The 19,147-nt window shown below is 48.7% G+C and overlaps 1 protein-coding gene across 7 annotated transcripts in view; it reads left to right on the top strand.

Annotated features, from left to right (window-relative positions):
- The window catches only part of NCAN (neurocan), a 43,480-nt gene extending 25,050 nt beyond the window's left edge, over nucleotides 1–18,430 (top strand). For all 7 annotated transcript variants that reach the window (XM_010330172.3, XM_074384350.1, XM_074384351.1 and 4 more), the window contains 5 exons: nucleotides 2,373–2,531; nucleotides 4,068–4,150; nucleotides 8,417–8,561; nucleotides 14,931–15,113; nucleotides 15,987–18,430. In XM_010330172.3, the coding sequence (XP_010328474.2) occupies nucleotides 2,373–2,531; nucleotides 4,068–4,150; nucleotides 8,417–8,561; nucleotides 14,931–15,113; nucleotides 15,987–16,132 (716 nt within the window). In that variant the 3' untranslated portion in view covers nucleotides 16,133–18,430. The remainder of the gene's footprint in view (nucleotides 1–2,372; nucleotides 2,532–4,067; nucleotides 4,151–8,416; nucleotides 8,562–14,930; nucleotides 15,114–15,986) is intronic.
- Nucleotides 18,431–19,147: the final 717 nt, after the last annotated feature.

The raw sequence follows: 19,147 nt of genomic DNA, 5'->3' as shown, positions 1-19,147 counted from the left end.
TTTTTGTATTTTTTATACAGACAAGGTTTCATCATGTTGCCCAGACTGGTCTTGAACTCCTGAGCTCAAGCAATCTGTCCATTTCAGCCTCCCAAACTCCTGGGATTATAGCCACTGAGCCCAGCCAAATTAACCATTTTAAAGTGTACATTTTAGTGGCATTCTGTACAATCACAATGTTGTACAACCATCAACTCTGTCTAGTTCCAGAACTTTTTCAACACCCCAGAAGGAAACTCTGTGCTCACTAGGCAGTCATTCCTTATTCCCATTCCCTCAGTCCCTGACAATCAGTGATCTGCTTTCTGTCTCTGTGGATTTGCCTGTTCTAGACATTTCATATAATGGAATCTCAAAATATGTACTTTTGTGTCTGGCTTTCATTTAGCATGTTTTCAGGGTTCATCCATGTTATAATATGAATCAGTATTTCATTCCTTTTCATGGCTGAGTAATATTCCGTTGTATGACTATATCACAGTTTGTTTATCCATTCATGGTTTGATGGATATTTTGGTTGTTTCTCCCTGTGGCTAAGGTCAATAGTGCTGCTGTGAACATATTCCTGTACATGGTTTTGTTTAATAACTATTTCCCATTCTTTTTTCCCCCTCTACTCTTTTTGGTGTATACTCTCAGGAGTGAGATTGCTGGGCCACATGGTAACTCCAGGTTTTTTTGTGTTTTTTTTTTGGTAGAGATGGGGTTTTGTCATGTTGCCCAGGCTGGTCTCAAACTCCTGGGTTCATGCAATCCTCCTGCCTCAGCCTCCCAAAGTGCTGGGATTATAGACTTGAGCTACTGTGCTTGACCTTTTTTTTTTTTTTTTTTTTTGGACACAGGTTCTCACTCTGTGACCAGGCTGGAGAATACAGTGGTACATTCATAGTTCACTGTCACCTTGAACTCCTGGGCTCAAGCAATCCTCTTGTTTCAGCCCACCCAGTAGGTGGAACTACCAGTTTGTGTCACCATGCCTGGCTAATTTTTATTTATTTATTTGTATTTTTATTTTTTGAGACAGAGTCTCGCTCTGTTGCCCAGGCTGGAGTGCAGTAGTGTGATCTCGGCTCACTACAACCTCCACCTCCTGGTTCAAGTGATTCTCGTGCCTCAATCTCCCGAGTATCTGGGAACTATAGGCACCTGCCACCACACCTGACTAAATTTTTTTGAATTTTTTGTAGAGATGCGGCCAGGCTGGTCTTGAACTCCTGGCCTCAAGTGATCCACCAGCTTTGACCTCCCAAAGTGCTGGGGTTACAGGCATGAGCCACCACACCCAGCCTACTTTTCCTTTAAAAACCAATTATAGCCATCCTAGTGGGTGTGAAGTGGTACCTGATTGTGGTTTTGACATTGACAATGAGCATCTTTTCATGTGCTTTTTGGCCATTTGTATGTCTTCTGTGGAGAAAAGTCTGAGCTCCCATGTCCATACAAAGGGTGTGGCCCCGATAATCAGAGAAGGAGCCTTCAGCGTTGAAATGAGAGGAGGTGTCGGGGAATGATCTTCCAGTTAAATCTCTTCCAGAAACAAAGAAAAGGAGTTAAGATTCGGCCATCAGGCCGGGCGCAATGGCTAAAGCCTGTAATCCCAGCACTTTGGGAGGCCGAGGCGGGTGGATCACGAGGTTAAGAGATCGAGACCATCCTGGTCAACATGGTGAAACCCTGTCTCTACTAAAAATACAAAAAATTAGCTGGGCATGATGGCGTGTGCCTGTAATCCCAGCTACTCAGGAGGCTGAGGCAGGAGAATTGCCTGAACCCAGGAGGCGGAGGTTGCGGTGAGCCGAGATCGCGCCACTGCACTCCAGCCTGGGTAACAAGAGTGAAACTCCGTCTCAAAAAAAAAAGAAAAAAAAAAAGATTCAGCCATCGTGGTGTCTCACACATGTAATCTCAGCATTTTGGGAGGCCAAGGCGGGTGGATCACTTGAGGCCAGGAGTTCGAGACCAGCCTGACCTTTCACATGGTGAAACCCCATCTCTACTAAAAATACAAAAATTAGCTGAGCATGGTGGCGCACGCCTGGAATCCCAGCTACTAGGGAGGCTGAGGTGGGAGGATTGCTTGAGTGTGGGAAGCGGAGGTAGCAGTGCACCGAGATTGTGCCATTGCGCTCCAGCCTGGGCGACAGAGTGAGACCCTGTCCAAAAAAAAAAAGAAGAAGAAGAAGTCGATATGGGAGGTGAAAGGCTGGGGAGAGCAGAGCTTCAGGAGGAGGGCCCAGGCATGTGGAGAGGGGTGATCTCACCCTGCAGTGACCTTGGATCGGGCCCCCTCTCCAGTAGGGCGGTTGTGCTCATGGCTGGTTGTCCTTGGGCCAAGGCCAGCTCCCCCCTCATGCTTCTATCCCATCTCCCAGACACTGAGGGCTGTGACCGAGGCTGGCACAAGTTCCAGGGCCACTGCTACCGCTATTTTGCCCACCGGAGGGCCTGGGAAGACGCAGAGAGGGACTGCCGCCGCCGTGCCGGTCACCTGACCAGCGTCCACTCACCGGAGGAGCACAGCTTCATTAACAGTAGGGGCTCGGGGCTCAGGGGCCACCTGCCTGGAGGGTGGGCAGGAGTGGCACTTGGAGCCCTTTTGCCAGGGTATCCCTCCCCTGGTTTTCAGGAGGCCACCTTTCCAAAGCTGTGTTCGTTCATGCAAGCCCTGACTGCTTCTTAATTCATGAAATCTGTCGATTCACTTGTGAATTCATACATTCACCTCATTCATTCATTCACCAAATATTTACTGAGCACCTGCTATGTGCCAGGCACCATTCCGGGAACATTAACACGGCACAGCAGTGATCAAGGCTGACTTTGCTCTGTCCCCAGGGAGTGAGTGACCACTTCTTGGGGAGGATATAGACAAACAAGTAAATATCTAAGTAAATAAGTACTGTAATTCAACCAGTCCTGTGTGCGCTGATAACAAAACAGGGCCAGGAGATGAGGGGTGATGGGGGAAGCACTTGTGATGTGTTGGATGAAATAAGGAATGAGCCTGGCAGAGACCCAGGAGAGAGACCGTGTTGCATTAATGTAATCCGCCATTTGTTAATTTATTATCCCTCTGCCTTTTGCTCACCCATCCATTTATTTTGTGTGTCCCCTTTGCTGCTATTCCATCCCCCTGCCCTGGTTGGTTGTTTCTTTTTCCTTGATGTATCCCACCCGGTCACTCCCTCCCGAGCGTCTGCTTGAGCCTCCTCGCCTGTCTGCCCGTCCGGTGCCCTCTGGTGTCTCTTGTCCTCTATTTCCTCACTTCTGCAAAGAGGGGACGGTGCCTGGGTTGACTGGCCACCAATCCTGGCATCGCCTGGGCCTACTTCCAGTTCTTCCTGTGCCTCACCTCCCTAAAAGAGGGTAGCCAGGGTCCCCGACTGTGGAGGGTGGGGTGGGGATGCGCATCCCGCTTACACGGAGGCTGGGAGAAGGCTTCCTGCCCCCCGGCGCTCCTCCTTCCTCTCCCTCCCCCTCCTCCCCTCCGCTCTCCCCCTCCTCCCCCTCCTCCTTCCGCTCATCTTCCTTCTTTCTCTCCCACGTCCTCCCTCTCCTCCTCCTCCTGCCTCCCCCTCCTCCCATGTCCCCTCCTCCCTCCTGCTCCTTCTTCCCTTTCCTCCCCCTTCCCTCCCGCTCTTCCTCTTCCCTTCCACTCCTCCTCCTTTCTCCTCCCCCTCCTCTCCTTCCCCGCCCCACTTTGCTTCTCCAGCTCTTACAGAGGCTCCCTCACCTCTATAAACCTTCTGTCTCCTCTCCCTGCCTCAACCTCCAGCCCACTTCCCAGCTGGGGAAGGGGCTGGGTCTTCCCCTCCCATACACACCTCACCCGGCCCCCAGCCCGCAGAGAGGCTGAGGGAGGGGCTCTGGGTCCTCCTCCATCCCTGTACCCTCCTCTTCCCCCGCCATTCCCACCTTCTAGATCTTTCCCCCCACCCAGCCCACCTCCAGGCTGGGGAAGGCCAGGAATTCTTTCCCCTGACACCCTACCCCACCTCACCTGCAGCCCCGCCCTGGGCCGGAGAGGCGTGGGTAGACACTCAGACCCACAACCCCTGACCCTGCAGGCTTTGGGCACGAAAACACGTGGATTGGCCTGAATGACAGGATCGTGGAGAGGGATTTCCAGTGGACGGATAACACCGGGCTGGTGAGTGGTGGGGACTGGGGCCTAGGCTGCTGGGCCACATAGGCCCTGCCACCTGGCCTCAGTTTACCCTTTTGTGCAAAGTTATCACAAGTGGGCATCAAAGGTCTCCAGTGGCTCTAAGATGCTGGAGTTGGCAAAGGAGCATCAAGTGAAGCCTAAACCTTCACCCCTGACTTCCCCAGCCCAGGTAAACAGACCACACCCACCCAGCTGCAGAGGCCATAAACCTGAGACTAGGGCCTGATGCGCCCCCGCTTACTCACTCTGCCTGGTCCCCAAGCCATGGTCTCTCAAATAGTCCAGTCTGGGTGATAGAACAAGACCCATCTAAAAAAAAAAAAAAAAAAAAAAAAAAAAAAAATTGCCAGGCGCCATGGCTCACACCTGTAATCCCGCACTTTGGGAAGCTGAGGCAGGTGGATCATGAGGTCAGGAGATCGAGACCATCCTGGCCAACACAATAAAATCCCGTCTCTACTTAAAATACAAAAAATTAGCTGGGCGTGGTGGCGCACACCTATAGTCCCAGCTACTTGGGAGGCTGAGGCAGGAGAATCGCTTGAACCCAGGAGGCGGAGGTTGCAGTGAGCCGAGATCACGCCACTACACTCCAGCCTGGTGATAGAGCGAGACTCTGTCTCAAAAACGAACAAAAATAATTATTGTTTCTAGGCCAGGCATGGTGGCCCGTGCTTGTAATCCCAGCACTTTAGGAGACTGAGTGAGGAGAATCACTTGAGCCCAGGAGTTCAAGGCTGCAGTGAGCTGTGATCACGTCACTGCACTGACAGAGCGAGACCCTGTCTCTGAAACCATGTGTCAGCTCAGCATCTTCCCTGCTTCATGCCCTCCCAGAGTCTTCATTGTTCTCAAGATAAAAATTCCCCTCCTCCCGTTGTGTAAAAATCTGGCAGTTCCTCACAGAGTTAAACATAGAAGCTGGGCGCAGTGGTACATGCCTGTGGACTCAGCTACTCAGGAAGTTGAGGCAGGAGGATCGCTTAAGCCTAGGAATTGGAATCCAGCCTGGGCAACGCAGCAAGACCCTCGTCTCTAAAAATATACAAATAAAAATAAAAAGTTTAAAGTAGAGTTTCCGTATGACCCAGCGATTCTACTCCTAGATGCATACCCAGAAGAACTGAAAACAGAGATTCAAACTGGCACAAGAATGTACGTTATTTGGGTTATGGATACACTAAAAGCCAAGACTTTGCCGCTGGATTATATATGCATATAACAAAATTTCACTTCTACCCCTCAAATTTACACAAAGAGGCCGGCCACCGTGGCTCACGCCTGTAATTTCAGTACTTTGGGAGGCCAAGGCGGGTGGATCACCTGAGGTCAGGAGTTTGAGACCAGCCTGGCCAATATGGTGAAACCCCATCTCTACTAAAAATACAAAAATTAGCCGGGCGTGGTGGTGTGTACCTGTAATCCCGGCTACTCAGGAGGCTGAGGCAGGAGAATTGCTTAAACCCAGGAGGCAGAGGTTGCAGTGAGCTGAGATCTTACCACTGCACTCCAGCCTGGGCAACAGAGTGAGACTCTGTCTCAAAAAAAAAAAAAAACTTATACTAAGAAAAAGAGGCGGGTGTGGTGGCTCATGCCTGTAAATCCCAGCACTTTGGGAGGCCGAGGCAGGTGGATCACGAGGTCAAGAGATCGAGACCATCCTGGTCAACATGGTGAAACCCCGTCTCTACTAAAAATACAAAAAATTAGCTGGACATGGTGGCACGTGCCTGTAATCCCAGCTACTCAGGAGGCTGAGGCAGGAGAATTGCCTGAGCCCAGGAGGCGGAGGTTGCGGTGAGCCGAGATCGCGCTATTGCTCTCCAGCCTGGGTAACAAGAGCGAAACTCCGTCTCAAGAAAAAAAACAGCAACAACAACAAAAAACCCTGTACATGAATGTTCACAGCCTCACTATTCACAGTAGCCAAAGAGGAAACAACCAAAATTGCCATCAACAGATGAATGAAGAGGCGAAACGTGGTCCATCCATGCAATGGAATATCGTTCAGTCATAAAGGAGAACTTGGCCAGGTGCCATGGTTCATGCCTGTAATCCCAGCACTTTGGGAGGCTAAGGTGGGTGGATCCCTTGAGCCCTGGAGTTCGAGACCAGCCTGGGCAACATGGCGAAACCCCATCTCTACAAAAAAATTCAAAAATTGAGACAGAGCGTGACTCCGGCTCAAAAATCAAATCAAACCAAATAATAAATAAAATGTGGAATGAGCCAAGCATAAAAGGCCACCTGTTGTATGATTTTTGTTTCTTTCATGGAGCATTCCGAGTAGGCAGATTTAGTGTTTGCCAGGGGCCAGGGGTCAGGAGAAGGGGAGTCACTAGTCCTCAGTGGGTACAGAATGTTGGTGTGTCGTGATGAGAAAGTTCTGGACATAATGGCGGTGGTTAGGAAACACTGTGAATGTAATTAACACATTAAACTGCACACCGCCTCTTGAACCCGGGAGGTGGAGCTTTCAGTGAGCCAAGATCACACCACTGCACCCCAGCCTGGGTAATAGAGTGAGGCTGTGTCTCAAAGAAATAAAAATAAAAAACTACACACTTAAAAATGGTTAAAATTAGGAATTGTGTGCTATATATATTTTGCCACAATTTCTAAAATGTCACGTCCTTTCCTCCAAGGCAAGACTTAGTCCCCCTCCACGCTCTGCGCATACCCTGGTTCTATCAAGCGGCTCCAGCACCATGGGCTTTAGTCTGTACCTCAAACAGAACAAGCTCAGTCCTGACTCTGAGCCTTTGCACGGGTAATTCCCTTTGCTAGGAATGCTGTTCCCTGTCTGAACCCTTATTATCTTTTTTTTTTTTTTTTTTCTTTTGAGACAGAGTCTCTCCATCACCCAGGCTGGAGTGCAGTGGTGCAGCCCGGCTCACTGCAACCTCCCCCTCCCAGGCTCAAGTGATTCTCATGTTTCAGCCTCCTGAGTAGGTTGGGACTACAGGCGTGCACCATCGTGCCCAGCTAATTTTTGTATTTTTATTAAAGACAAGCTTTCACCACGTTGTCCAAGCTGGTCCTGAACTCCTGACCTCAGATGATGTGCCCCCTTTGGCCTCTCAAAGTGCTGGGATTACAGATGTGAGCCACTGTGCTTGGACTTGAATCCTTACTGTCTTTGATTCTTTAACTTTCACATTGCCTCCTCAGGGAAGTCCTCCTGGACTTCAGGCTGAGATCACCATTTCCCACCATTTATCTTTTTTTTTTTTTGAGATGGAGTCTCGTCACCCAGGCTGGAATGCAATAGCGTGATCTGGGCTCACCGAAACCTCCGCCTGCCGGGTTCAAGCAATTCTCCTGCCTCAGCCTCCCACGTAGCTAGGATTATAAGTGCCCACCACCATGCCTGGCTATTTTTTTTTTGTTTTTAGTGGACACAGGTTTTTACCATGTTGGCCAAGCAGGTTTCGAACTCCTGACCTCGGGTTATCCACCCACTTCGGCCTCCCAAAGTGCTGGGATTACAGGCATAAGCCACCATGCCTAGCCTTGTCCCACCATTTATCCAACACTGATTCATGTTGAAAATGAACCGGGTGGGGTGGGTGAGACAAGACAAAGGAGAACCAGGGAGGGGGATGCTGCAGGCTCCCAGCCAGAGGAGTGGTGACCTGGAGCACAGTGGTAGCCCCCCTCAGATGGGCAGGACACTGGCCATTGTAGAGATGGGAACACTGAGTCCCTGTGAGTTTGAGGGGTCTGGCCAGGGCAGTCCCACAGCAGGAAATTCCAGAACCTGAGCTGGGACAGAGGTCTCCTGACAGTGTCCTCTCATGGCTACATTGCTAACGGGAGTACCCTTTTGCAGGAAGTAAAAAGAATTGCTTTGGGCCGGGCACGGTGGCTCACACCTGTAATCTCAGCACTTTGGGAGGCCGGGGTGGGTGGATCATGAGGTCAGGAGATCCAGACCATGCTGGCCAACTTGGTGAAACCCCGTCCTACTAAAAATACAAAAGAATTAGCTGGGCATGGTGGCGCACGCCTGTAATCCCAGCTTCTCGGGAGCCTGAGGCAGGAGAATTGCTTGAACTCAGGAGTCGGAGATTGCGGTGAACCGAGATCGCGCCACTGCACTCCAGCCTGGGTGATGGAGTGAGACTCCGTCCCAAAAACAAAAAAAAAGAATCGCTTTGCTGAGAGACCCTTTGTCTCACCCAGTACTTTTTCTTTGCGGCACCAAAAAGAAAAATTGTATACACAACAAACTCCCTATTCCTGCAGCAATTTGAGAACTGGCGAGAGAACCAGCCGGACAATTTCTTCGCGGGTGGCGAGGACTGTGTGGTGATGGTGGCGCATGAAAGCGGGCACTGGAATGATGTCCCCTGCAACTACAATCTACCCTATGTCTGCAAGAAGGGCACAGGTATGGTGTGCGCGCCCCACCCCCTCCCGGCTCCTGCTCCTCCTTGTCACTTTTGCTCACTGGTTCTGTTGCCCAGGCTGGGGTGCAGTGGCACAATCATGGCTCATCACAGCCTCCACCTCCTGGGCTCAAGTGATCCTCCTGCCTCAGCCTCCCGAGTAGCTGGGACTATAGGCATGCACCAAGATACTCAGCTAATTTTTGTATTTTTTGTAGAGATGAGGTTTTGCCACGTTGCCCAGGCTGGTCTTAAACTCCTGGGCTCAAGTGATCTGCCCGCCCCAGCCTCTCAAAGTGCTGGGATTATATGCATAAGCCATTGTGCCCAGCCTGGACTCATCTTTTTATTTTTTATTTTATTTTTATTTTTATTTTTTTGGAGACAGTTTTGCTCTTGTCGCCCAGGCTGGAGTGCAAGGGCATGATCTCGGCTCACTTCAACCTCTCTCTCACAGGTTCAAGCGATTCTCCCAGGTTCAAGCCTCAGCCCCCTGAGTAGCTGGGATTACAGGCATATGTCACCATGACCAACTAATTTTTATATTATTACTAGAGACAGGGTTTCACCCTGTTGGCCAGGCTGGTCTCGAATTGCTGACCTCAGGTGATCCACCTGCCTCAGCTTCCCAAAGGGCTGGGATTACAGGCATGAGCCACCGTGCCTGGACTTCCTCTTTTTATTTAAGTTGGGAAATGTCAGCCCAGCCAATTCTGACTTCCCATCACCTCGTGAGAATGCTTTTTTTCTGCCACCCTTGCCAGCTCTGCACATTCTCAGGCTTTTGCTCTTTGTTCATCTAAGTGGGGAAAAATAGTATCTCATGGTTAATTTGCATGCTTTTAAGGATGAGAATAACCAATTGCTTTTTGTTTGTTTGAGATGGAATCTCACTGTGTCACTCAGGCTGGAGTGCAGTGGTGCGATCTTGGCTCACTGCAACCTCCGCCTCCCAGGTTCAAGCGATTCTCCTGCCTCAGCCTCCTGAGTAGCTGGAATTACAGGTGCACACCATGCCCGGCTAATTTTTTTTTTCTTTGAAAAAGAATAAAGAAGAGGAAGAAAGAGAAAGAGGAAGAGGGAGCGAGGATGGGGGTATTGCTTTATTGCCCGGGCTAGAATGCAATCTAAATATGGGTATGCCTATAATTGTCCTTAATAATGAAGATATAAAAGAAAATGAGGGAAAAGAATAACAAACAAGGAGCCAACCAAGATTTCGTTTAAACTTCTAAGTTGATATGATGTGGTACTGATAAGAGTATATATTTTGTATATTTAAAGTGGAGAGTTCTATAAATGTTAATTACATTTACTTGTTCCAGATCTGAGTTCAAGTCCTGGATATAGTTGTTAATTTTCTGTCTCACTGATTTGTCTAATATTAATGTTGAAGTCTCCCACTATTATTATGTGGGAGTCCAAGTCTCTTTATAAGTCTTGTATGTCTGCGTATTCCTATATTGGGTGCGTATATATTTAGGATCTTTAGCTCTTCTTGTTGTTGCATTGATCCTTTTATCATTATATAATGTCCTTCTTTGCTTCTTTTGATCTTTGTTGCTTAATTGTAACTTCTGCTTTTTATTTATTTATTTTAACTTTCTGTTTGATTGGTAAATCCTTCTCCATCCCTTGTTTTGAGTCTTTGTGTATCCTTGAATGTGAGATGGGTCGGGATGCAGCATACTGATGGGTTTTAGTTTTTTATTCAAATTGCCTGTCTGTCTTTGGATTGGGGGATTTAGTTAATTTAAATTTAGAATGAATAATAATATATGTGAGTATAATACTGCCATTTAATATTAGCTGGCTCTTTTGCCCATTAGTTGATGTAAATTCTTCATTATATTGATGCTCTTTTTGGTATTTTTTAGAAAGGCTGATACTGTTTGTTCCTTTCTATGTGTCGTGGTTCTTTCAGAAGCTCTTGTAAAGCAGGCCTGGTGGTGATGAAATCTCTGAGTGCTTGCTTATTCACAAAAAAACTTTATTTTTCCTTCACTTGTGAAGCTTAGTTTGGCTGGATGTGAAATTCTGGGTTGAAAGTTCTTTTTTTTAAGGATGTTGAATATTGGCCCCCACTCTCTTCTGGCTTGTAGGGTTTCTGCTGAGAGATCTGCTGTAAGTCTGATAGGCTTCCCTTTGTGGGTAACCTGACCTTTCTCTCTGGCTGCCCTTAGTATTTTCTCCTTCATTTCAACCCTGGTGAATCTGATGATTATGTGCCTTGGAGTTGCTCTTCTTGAGGAATATCTCTGTGGTGTTCTCTGTATTACCTGGAGTTGAATATTATCCTGCCTTACTAGGTTGGGAAAATTTTCCTGAATAATGTCCTGAAGCGTATTTTCCAGCTTGGATTCATTCTCTTCGTCACATTCAGGTACACCTATCAAGTGTAGATTAGGTCTTTTCACATAGTCCCATATTTCTTGGAGACTTTGCTCGTTCCTTTTTATCCTTTTTTCTCTAATCTTGTCTTCTTGTTTTATTTCATTGAGTTGGTCTTCGACCTCTGATATCCTTTCTTCTGCTTGATCAATTCGGCTGTTAAAACTTGTGCATACTTCACAAAGTTCTCGTATTGTGTTTTTCAGCTCCATCAATTCACTTATTTTCCTCTCTAAATTGTGTGTTCTTGTTAACATTTCGTCAAATCTTTTTTCAAAGTTCTTAGTTACTTTAGATTGGGTTAAAACAAGTTCTTTTAATTCACAGAAGTTTCTCATTATCCACATTTTGAAGCCTGCTTCTGTAATTGGAACACACTCGTTCTCCATCAAGCCTTGTTCCGTTGCTGATGAGGAACTGGGATCCCCCGCTGAGGGAGAGGCGTTCTGATCTTGGGCATTCTCAGTCTTTTTTGGCTGTTTTCTTCCCTTCGTTATAAATTTATCCATCTGTGGTCTCTGTATTTACTGTCTTTGTAATTGGGTTTCCGAGGGGACGTCCAACTTATTGATTCTCAGTGCCGAAATCTGAGCAACCCACTGCACCGACTAAATCAGCGGCGTTAAGATTGATGGTGCTTTTCTGACTCTGCACCAAGAACCGACGCTCCGAGGTGCCGGCAAAACCGCCTCGCGGTCACAAGAGTCGCGCTGGCGACCCGTGGGGCTCCTCCGCTGGGAATCTCCTGGTGCGTGAGCAACAAGATTTCATGGGAAGGTGTGGCGTCCTCTGGTTCTTTGCGCTTTTACTGGGAGCTACAATCCCCAGCTGCTAGTGATTAGCCATCTTGGATCTCCCTCCCTTTTTTCGAATTTTTAGTGGAGATGGGGTTTCACCATGTTGACCAGGCTGGCCTCAAACTCCTGACCTTAAGTGATCTGCCCGCCTCCGAATCCCAAAGTTCTGGGGTTACAGTTGTGAGCCACAGTGCCTTGACAGGCTGTTGGGATGCATTTCTTTCCCTGAGAACTGTCAAATTCATCTCTTCCCAGTTTTCTATTAACTTTTTGATCTCATTGATTTTTAAGAGCTCCTTATATATGAAAGAAATTATTTGTATACATTTTTACAGCCACCTTTCTCTTATACTTTGGTTCATTTTTGCTTCCATTGCTTTGTCAATTTTCACATCCTTTCCTCCCCCCCATTTATTCATGTATGTAATTATTTTTGAAACAAGGTCTTGCTATGTTGCCCAGGCTGGAGTCCAGTGGCATTATCACAGCTCACTGCACCTCACTTGAACTCCAAGGCTTAAGTGATCTTCCTACCTCAGTCTCCCCAGTAGCTGGGACTACAGGTGCACACCATCGTGTCTTTCTTTCTTTTCTTTCTTTTTTGTTTTTTGAGGTGCAGATTTGCTCTGTTGCCCAGGCTGGAGTGCAATGGCACAATCTTGACTCACTGCAACCTCCACCTCCCAGGTTCAAGCGATTCTCCTGCCTCAGCCTCCCAAGTAGCTGGGATTACAGGCATCTGCCACCTTGCCCAGCTAATTTTTGTAATTTTAGTAGAGGTGGGGTTTCACCATCTTGGCGAGGCTGGTCTCGAACTCCTGACCTCGTGATCCACCTGCCTCAGCCTCCCAAAGTGCTGAGATTACAGGCATGAGCCTGTTTTATTTTTTATTTTTATTTATTTTTTGAGACAGAGTTTCGCTCTTGTTACCCAGGCTGGAGTGCAATGGCGCGATCTCGGCTCACCGCAACCTCCGCCTCCTGGGTTCAAGCAATTCTCCTACCTCAGCCTCCTGAGTAGCTGGGATTACAGGCATGCGCCACCATGCCCAGCTGAGCCTGTTTTATTATTAAAAATTTTGGGGGGCTGGGCGCAGTGGCTCAAGCCTGTAATCCCAGCACTTTGGGAGGCCGAGGTGGGTGGATCACAAGGTCAAGAGATTGAGACCATCCTGGTCAACACGGTGAAACCCCGTCTCTACTAAAGATACAAAAAAATTAGCTGGGCATGGTGGCACGTGCCTGTAATCCCAGCTACTCAGGAGGCTGAGGCAGGAGAATTGCTTGAACCCAGGAGGCGGAGGTTGCGGTGAGCCGAGATCGCGCCATTGCACTCCAGCCTGGGTAACAAGAGCAAAACTCCATCTCAAAAAAAATTAAAAAAAAGGGCCGGGCGCGGTGGCTCAAGCCTGTAATCCTAGCACTTTGGGAGGCCGAGGCGGGTGGATCACGAGGTCGAGAGATCGAGACCATTCTGGTCAACACGGTGAAACCCCGTCTCTACTAAAGATACAAAAAAATTAGCTGGGCATGGTGGCACGTGCCTGTAATCCTAGCTACTCAGGAGGCTGAGGCAGGAGAATTGCTTGAACCCAGGAGGCGGAGGTTGCAGTGAGCCGAGATCGCGCCATTGCACTCCAGCCTGGGTAACAAGAGCAAAACTCCGTCTCAAAAAAAAAAAAAATTTTTTTTTGGGTCAGGCGCGGTGGCTCATGCCTGGAATCCCAGCACTTTGGGAGGCCGAGGCGGTCAGATCACGAGGTCAGGAGTTCAAGACCAGTCTGGCCAACATGGTGAAACCCCATCTTTAAAAAATTTTTTTTTTTTTGGTAGAGTTTGAGACCAGCCTGGGTAACACAACAAGACACAAAATTTTGGGGTCTTGGTCTCAAACTCCTGGACTGAAGCAATTCTTCCATCTCAGCCTCCCAAAGTGCTGGCATTACAGGCGTGAGCTACCGCACCCAGGCTTTTGTTTGCTCAGATAATTATTCTTGCCTTCTATCTCCTTCATTCCCATTGTGCCTTATGCTTGGTGTAAGAATTAGAAAGCAAGGTATGTCCAGGAGGTTGCCGTCCCTAAGGAGCTGCTGATTTGGGTAGAAGAGACAGACAGGCCCAGTCACTTCCAGCCCTGTGAGATCACAACTGGGCAGAGGCGGGGACCTGCTGGCCTGCTGAGTGGGGTATCATTCCCAATCAAACTCAAAACTAGTTTACAGCCAACAGGCATGGTGGCTCCTCCCTGTCATCCCAGCACTTTGGGAGGCCGAGGAGGGAGGATTGCTTGAGCCCATGAGTTCAAAACCAGCCCGGGCAACATAGTGGGACCCCATCTCTAAAAAAAAAAAAAAAAAAAAAAAAAAAAAAAAAAAAAAAAAACTATTAGCTAGATGTGGTGCTGTGCACTGGTAGTCTCAGCTACTTGAAAGGCTGAGGTGGGATGATCCCTTGAGCCTGGGAGGCTGAGGCTGCAGTGAGTTGTGATTGTGCCACTGCCCTCCAGACCCTCATTCAAAAACAGCAATAAATGCCGGGCCCGGTGGCCCACGCCCATAAAGCCAGCACTTTGAGAGTCCGAGGTGGGTGGATCACCAGATCAGGAGTTCAAGACCAGCCTGGTCAAGATGGTGAAGCCCCGTCTCTACTAAAAATACAAAAATTAGCCGGGTGCGGTCGCTCAAGCCTGTAATCCCAGCACTTTGGGAGGCCGAGGCGGGTGGATCACGAGGTCAACACATCGAGACCATCCTGGTCAACATGGTGAAACCCCGTCTCTACTAAAAATACAAAAAATTAGCTGGGCATGGTGGCACGTGCCTGTAATCCCAGCTACTCAGGAGGCTGAGGCAGGAGAATTGCCTGAACCCACGAGGCGGAGGTTGCAGTGAGCCGAGATCGCGCCACTGCACTCCAGCCTGGGTAACAAGAGTGAAACTCCATCTCAAAAAAAAAAAAAAAAATTAGCCAGGCGTGGTGGCACGCACCTGTAATTCCAGCTACTTGGGAGGCTGAGGCAGAGAATTGCTTAAACCCAGGAGGCGGAGGCTGCAGTGAGCCGAGATCATGCTACTGCACTCTAGCCTGGGCAACAGAGCGAGACTCCATCTCGAACAACAACAGCAGAAACTAGTTTAGTCCCAGACGTGAGCAACTCTCTCACCAGAGATTCCTCTGTCCCAGTGCTCTGTGGTCCCCCTCCAGCAGTGGAGAATGCCTCACTCATTGGTGCCCGCAAGGCCAAGTACAATGTCCATGCCACTGTAAGGTACCAGTGCGACGAAGGATTTGCCCAGCACCATGTGGCCACCATCCGATGCCGGAGCAATGGCAAGTGGGACAGGCCCCAGATTGTCTGCACCAAACGTAAGTACCTTCTCCCAGAGACCTCAACTTAGGTTTTTGCTATTTCTAGTTTCCAGTTAAAACATCCTATTACTCCACACGTCAATCTGGCTTAATGTTTGCCTGAGAATACAGCCTTGCAGATAAGTGAGAACTTACCAGCCTGTCTGGTGTTTCCTTCGTGTGTGTGTGTGTATGTGTGTGTGTGTGTGTGTGTGTGTGTGTGTTTGAGATGGAGTCTTGCTCTGTCACCCAGGCTTGAGTACAGTGCTGCAATCTTGGCTCACTGCAACCTCCATCTCCCAAGTTCAAGGGACGCTCGTGCCTTAGCTTCCCAAGTAGCTGAGATCACAGATGTCCACCACCACACCTGGCTAATTCTTGTATTTTTAGTAGAGACAGGGTTTCACTATGTTTGCCGGTTGGTCTCAAGCTCCTGACCTCAGGTATTCTGCCCACCTCAGCCTCCCAAAGTGCTGGGATTACAGGCGTGAGCCACCGTGCCCAGCCTGGTTTTGTTTCTTTAGAGATAGGGTCTCTGTTGCCCAGGCTGAAATGCAGAGGCTCAATCACAGCTCACTGTAGCCTCAACCTCCCAGGCTCAAGGGATCCTCCCAACTCAGCCTCCCAAATAGCTAGGACTACAGGCATGTGCCACCACGCCTGGCTGATTTTTTATATTTTTGTAGAGACAGGGTCTTACTATGTTACCCAGGCTGGTCTCGAACTCCTGGCTTCAAGAGATCCTCCCACTTTGGCCTTCCAAAGTGCTGGGATGACAGGCATGCGCCCTCGCGTCTGGTTTCTTTCCTCACTTTCCCAAGGAGGCCCGCTGCCTCAGGCCACCTGCCTCTCACCACCTCTTGTCCCTCCCTGTCCTTCACTTCCCTGCAGCCAGACGTTCACATCGGATGCGGCGACACCACCACCACCACCAACGCCACCACCAGCATCACCACCACAAATCGCGCAAGGAGCGCAGAAAACACAAGAAACAGCCCACGGAGGACTGGGAGAAGGACGAAGGGAATTTCTGCTGAAGAACCAGGCTAGAGAAAGCACAACATTCTTCCCACACCTCCTCTGGAGCCTTCGCCTGGGGAGACAGAACCCAGAGAGAAACAAGAGAGTCCGGAAGTCCCCGAACCCAAACCACATCCCCCCCCCCCGCATAATCCTTTGTACAAAGCTCCTCTTTCCCCCACTTTTTACGTACACAAGATCCTCTTGGCAGGTGGAGCCAGGTGTCTGAAAAGTCCATTCTCATCTGGCTGAACTCTGGGAGCGTCTCCCAGCTGAGGAAATCACAAGTGGCAAAGCTCATGGGTCTGGCGTCTTCTTTGCCAGGCTGATTGAAGCAGGCTTTGATGAGGGTGCATGAGTGTATGTTTGCATTCACACGAAGGAATTGCTTTTCACACCAGAGATTCAGACTCGGTCAATGTTGGCGGAATTCCTAAATCCAGGAAGAAGCCTGGACGTAGGGTCATTAGCCTTGGGAACAGAGGACTACACAGAAGCACACTGTTTTTGAACTTGACGACAGCTCTCCCTTTACCCTGAACTTCAGCCCAAGTTCCGCCTTTGGTCTTGGTGGATAAACATGTGTAGTGTGGAAATCCTATGTACTGCATTTTAGGGATGTCTTTAGAACAACCTCCCTCCATGCCTTCAGAGTTAAGAGTGAGAATAATCCAAGCAATATGTAGGTGATGAGGGAGAGTGTATTGCTAACCTTTCCAGGTCTAGTCCAGTGCTGAGATTTGGTGGTGGTTCTGCGTGTGTGGTGAATCTCTTTCGCACAAATAAACAAGAGGATGTTTAGGGCTAGGTGAGTCCAGATTTCTTCCCCCTCCATCTCTCAGGGAGACAAAGAACCTCCTTCCTGGACCGAGGAGGTGCTGCCAAGTTTTCTAGCCCAGTGCCCGTACCCAGTCCCAAGCAGACGTTGGTAGTGCCCCTGCCCGGGGTCCCACCCCTACCCCACCCCATTTTTGTCCCCGGCCATTGCCTGGTGGTCTAGAAACACTTAAAACTTGAAGTAGTGACACTTACCTGCGGTCATATTGTAGAGAGATGCTCAGTGTTAAATCTGAAACACATACACACACACATTTTTCTCTTGTAGATTTTAATTTTTTAAGTGGAAAAGAACTCACTTTGCCTTCCTCCCCCACATGTGCAACCTGTAAAAGGTCTCTCCACACCAGAGGCCAGGATCCAGTTCCCTCGTCTCTGGCAGGAAAGATCCTCCGTGTCTCTTACTCACTTTCAACCTCTCCAGTCTGGGTAAAATCTGTGGATCAGGGTTAAAAACCACAGTGGAGAATAGCCCTCTGCAGGAAAGAAAAATAAGCAAATACATGGTCCACCTAGGGGTTCAGTAAAGAAAGAAATGTGTTAACTGGGCCTGAATCTCTTCCGGGAAGTAATTATGAGACCATTGCCAACTAAGAAGTAGACACCGTGCTAAGGACTTACATACAACCTCCTTGAATCTTTTCAACAGCCTATTGACTCCGAGACTGTGACGTTCCCATTTTACACACAGTGAAACTGAGGCTCAGATATAAAGGAAAGGTACTGGCTTGAAATCACAGCCAAGACAGGAGTAAGAATTTGGAGTAAGAATTTGGTCCATACTCTGGCTGTCCTTATGCTTTCTCTCCATCACCAAATCCTTACTCCAGATCTGGGAGTCAGAGCCAACTCCTGTCTTGGCTCTGACCCAAATCGTGCTCTGGACTCTGGAGAGGAGGCTGACACATAATTGCACCCTCACACACATTTAGGAAATGGTTAAGAAGTGTAAACTGATCCCTTACATTTGTCTGCAATCTTCCTCTCTATAGACATCTATCTTGTTACGATTACTCAGAAAGCCCAGGGACATAGGTTTGTCTTCTTACTTTGATAACTCTTCTTAGTTTAAATTAGTAATAATAATAACACATCTTCAGCCATCCACGTCACACAGAAATTTTTCTTTGTTTGCGGGAGGGGCTGGGGATGCAATGTTTTCTGGGGGGGGGGGGTCTTTGTTTATGCTCCCTGCCCTCGAGCCCCTCAGCCATTTGCCCTGCTCCCACCTCTGCTTCACGGTGGAAGGGGCTTTGGTCTTTCCTAATGTGGGCGGTTTGTCTTTTGACCTTTCCCTTTGGGATGTGCGTGTGTCTGCGTGTGCCACGTGCGTGGCGTGCATATGAGTGTGTTCGTGTGAACGGCTTTGGGTCCTGCTGGTTTTGCTGTGAGCTGCAGTGTTCTGTGGGTCTGTGGCATCTGACACTGTGGACATTAATGTACTTCTTGGACATTTTAATAAATTTTTTAACAGTTCAGCCTGCCTGTCACCACCGGATACCTTCATTCATTCATTCATTCATTCAGCAAGTATTTACTGAGCAGCTATTATAATCCATGTACTGTGTTGGGTGCTGGGGAGATAGTGGTGAACAGGGCAGGCTTGATCCTTAGTGGGTGGTCAGAGAAGGCTTCCCAGAGGAGGGGAATACAATCTTAAGGAGAAGTCGCATTAACTAAATGAGGAGGGGGAAAAAGGAAAGGCATTCCACGCAGAGGAAAGAGGAAAGGAAAAGTCCTCTTGCAGAAGGGAGCATGACTCACTTGAGAAACAGCAGTGAGTCCACACTGAAGCAGAGTGGTAGAGGCAGAGAGTGGAGGGAGATGAGGTCAGAGAGGCAGGAAATGGACCACACGGGGTCATATGGGCCATCGTGAGGAGTTCAGGATTTAGTATAATCAATAGTGGCAAAAACAAACCACAACACCATTAAAAGGCAATGCCAGGTCCAGCGTGGTGGCTCATGCCTGTAACCCCAGCACTTTGGAAGGCCAAGGCAGGCGGATCACCTGAGGTCGGGATTTCGAGACCAGCCTGACCAATATGGAGAAACCCCATCTCTACGAAAAATACTAAATTGGCCGGGAGTGGTGGTGCACACCTGTAATCCCAGCTACTTGGGAGGCTAAGGCAGGAGAATAGCTTGAACCTGGGAGGTGGAGGTTGCGGTGAGCTGAGATCACGCCACTGCTCT

The sequence above is a fragment of the Saimiri boliviensis genome, chromosome 14 (assembly GCF_048565385.1).
Source record: "Saimiri boliviensis isolate mSaiBol1 chromosome 14, mSaiBol1.pri, whole genome shotgun sequence".
Lineage (NCBI taxonomy): Eukaryota > Metazoa > Chordata > Mammalia > Primates > Cebidae > Saimiri > Saimiri boliviensis.
The sequence above is the reverse complement of the archived record's forward strand: the minus strand, read 5'-3'. Positions and strand labels throughout refer to the sequence as shown.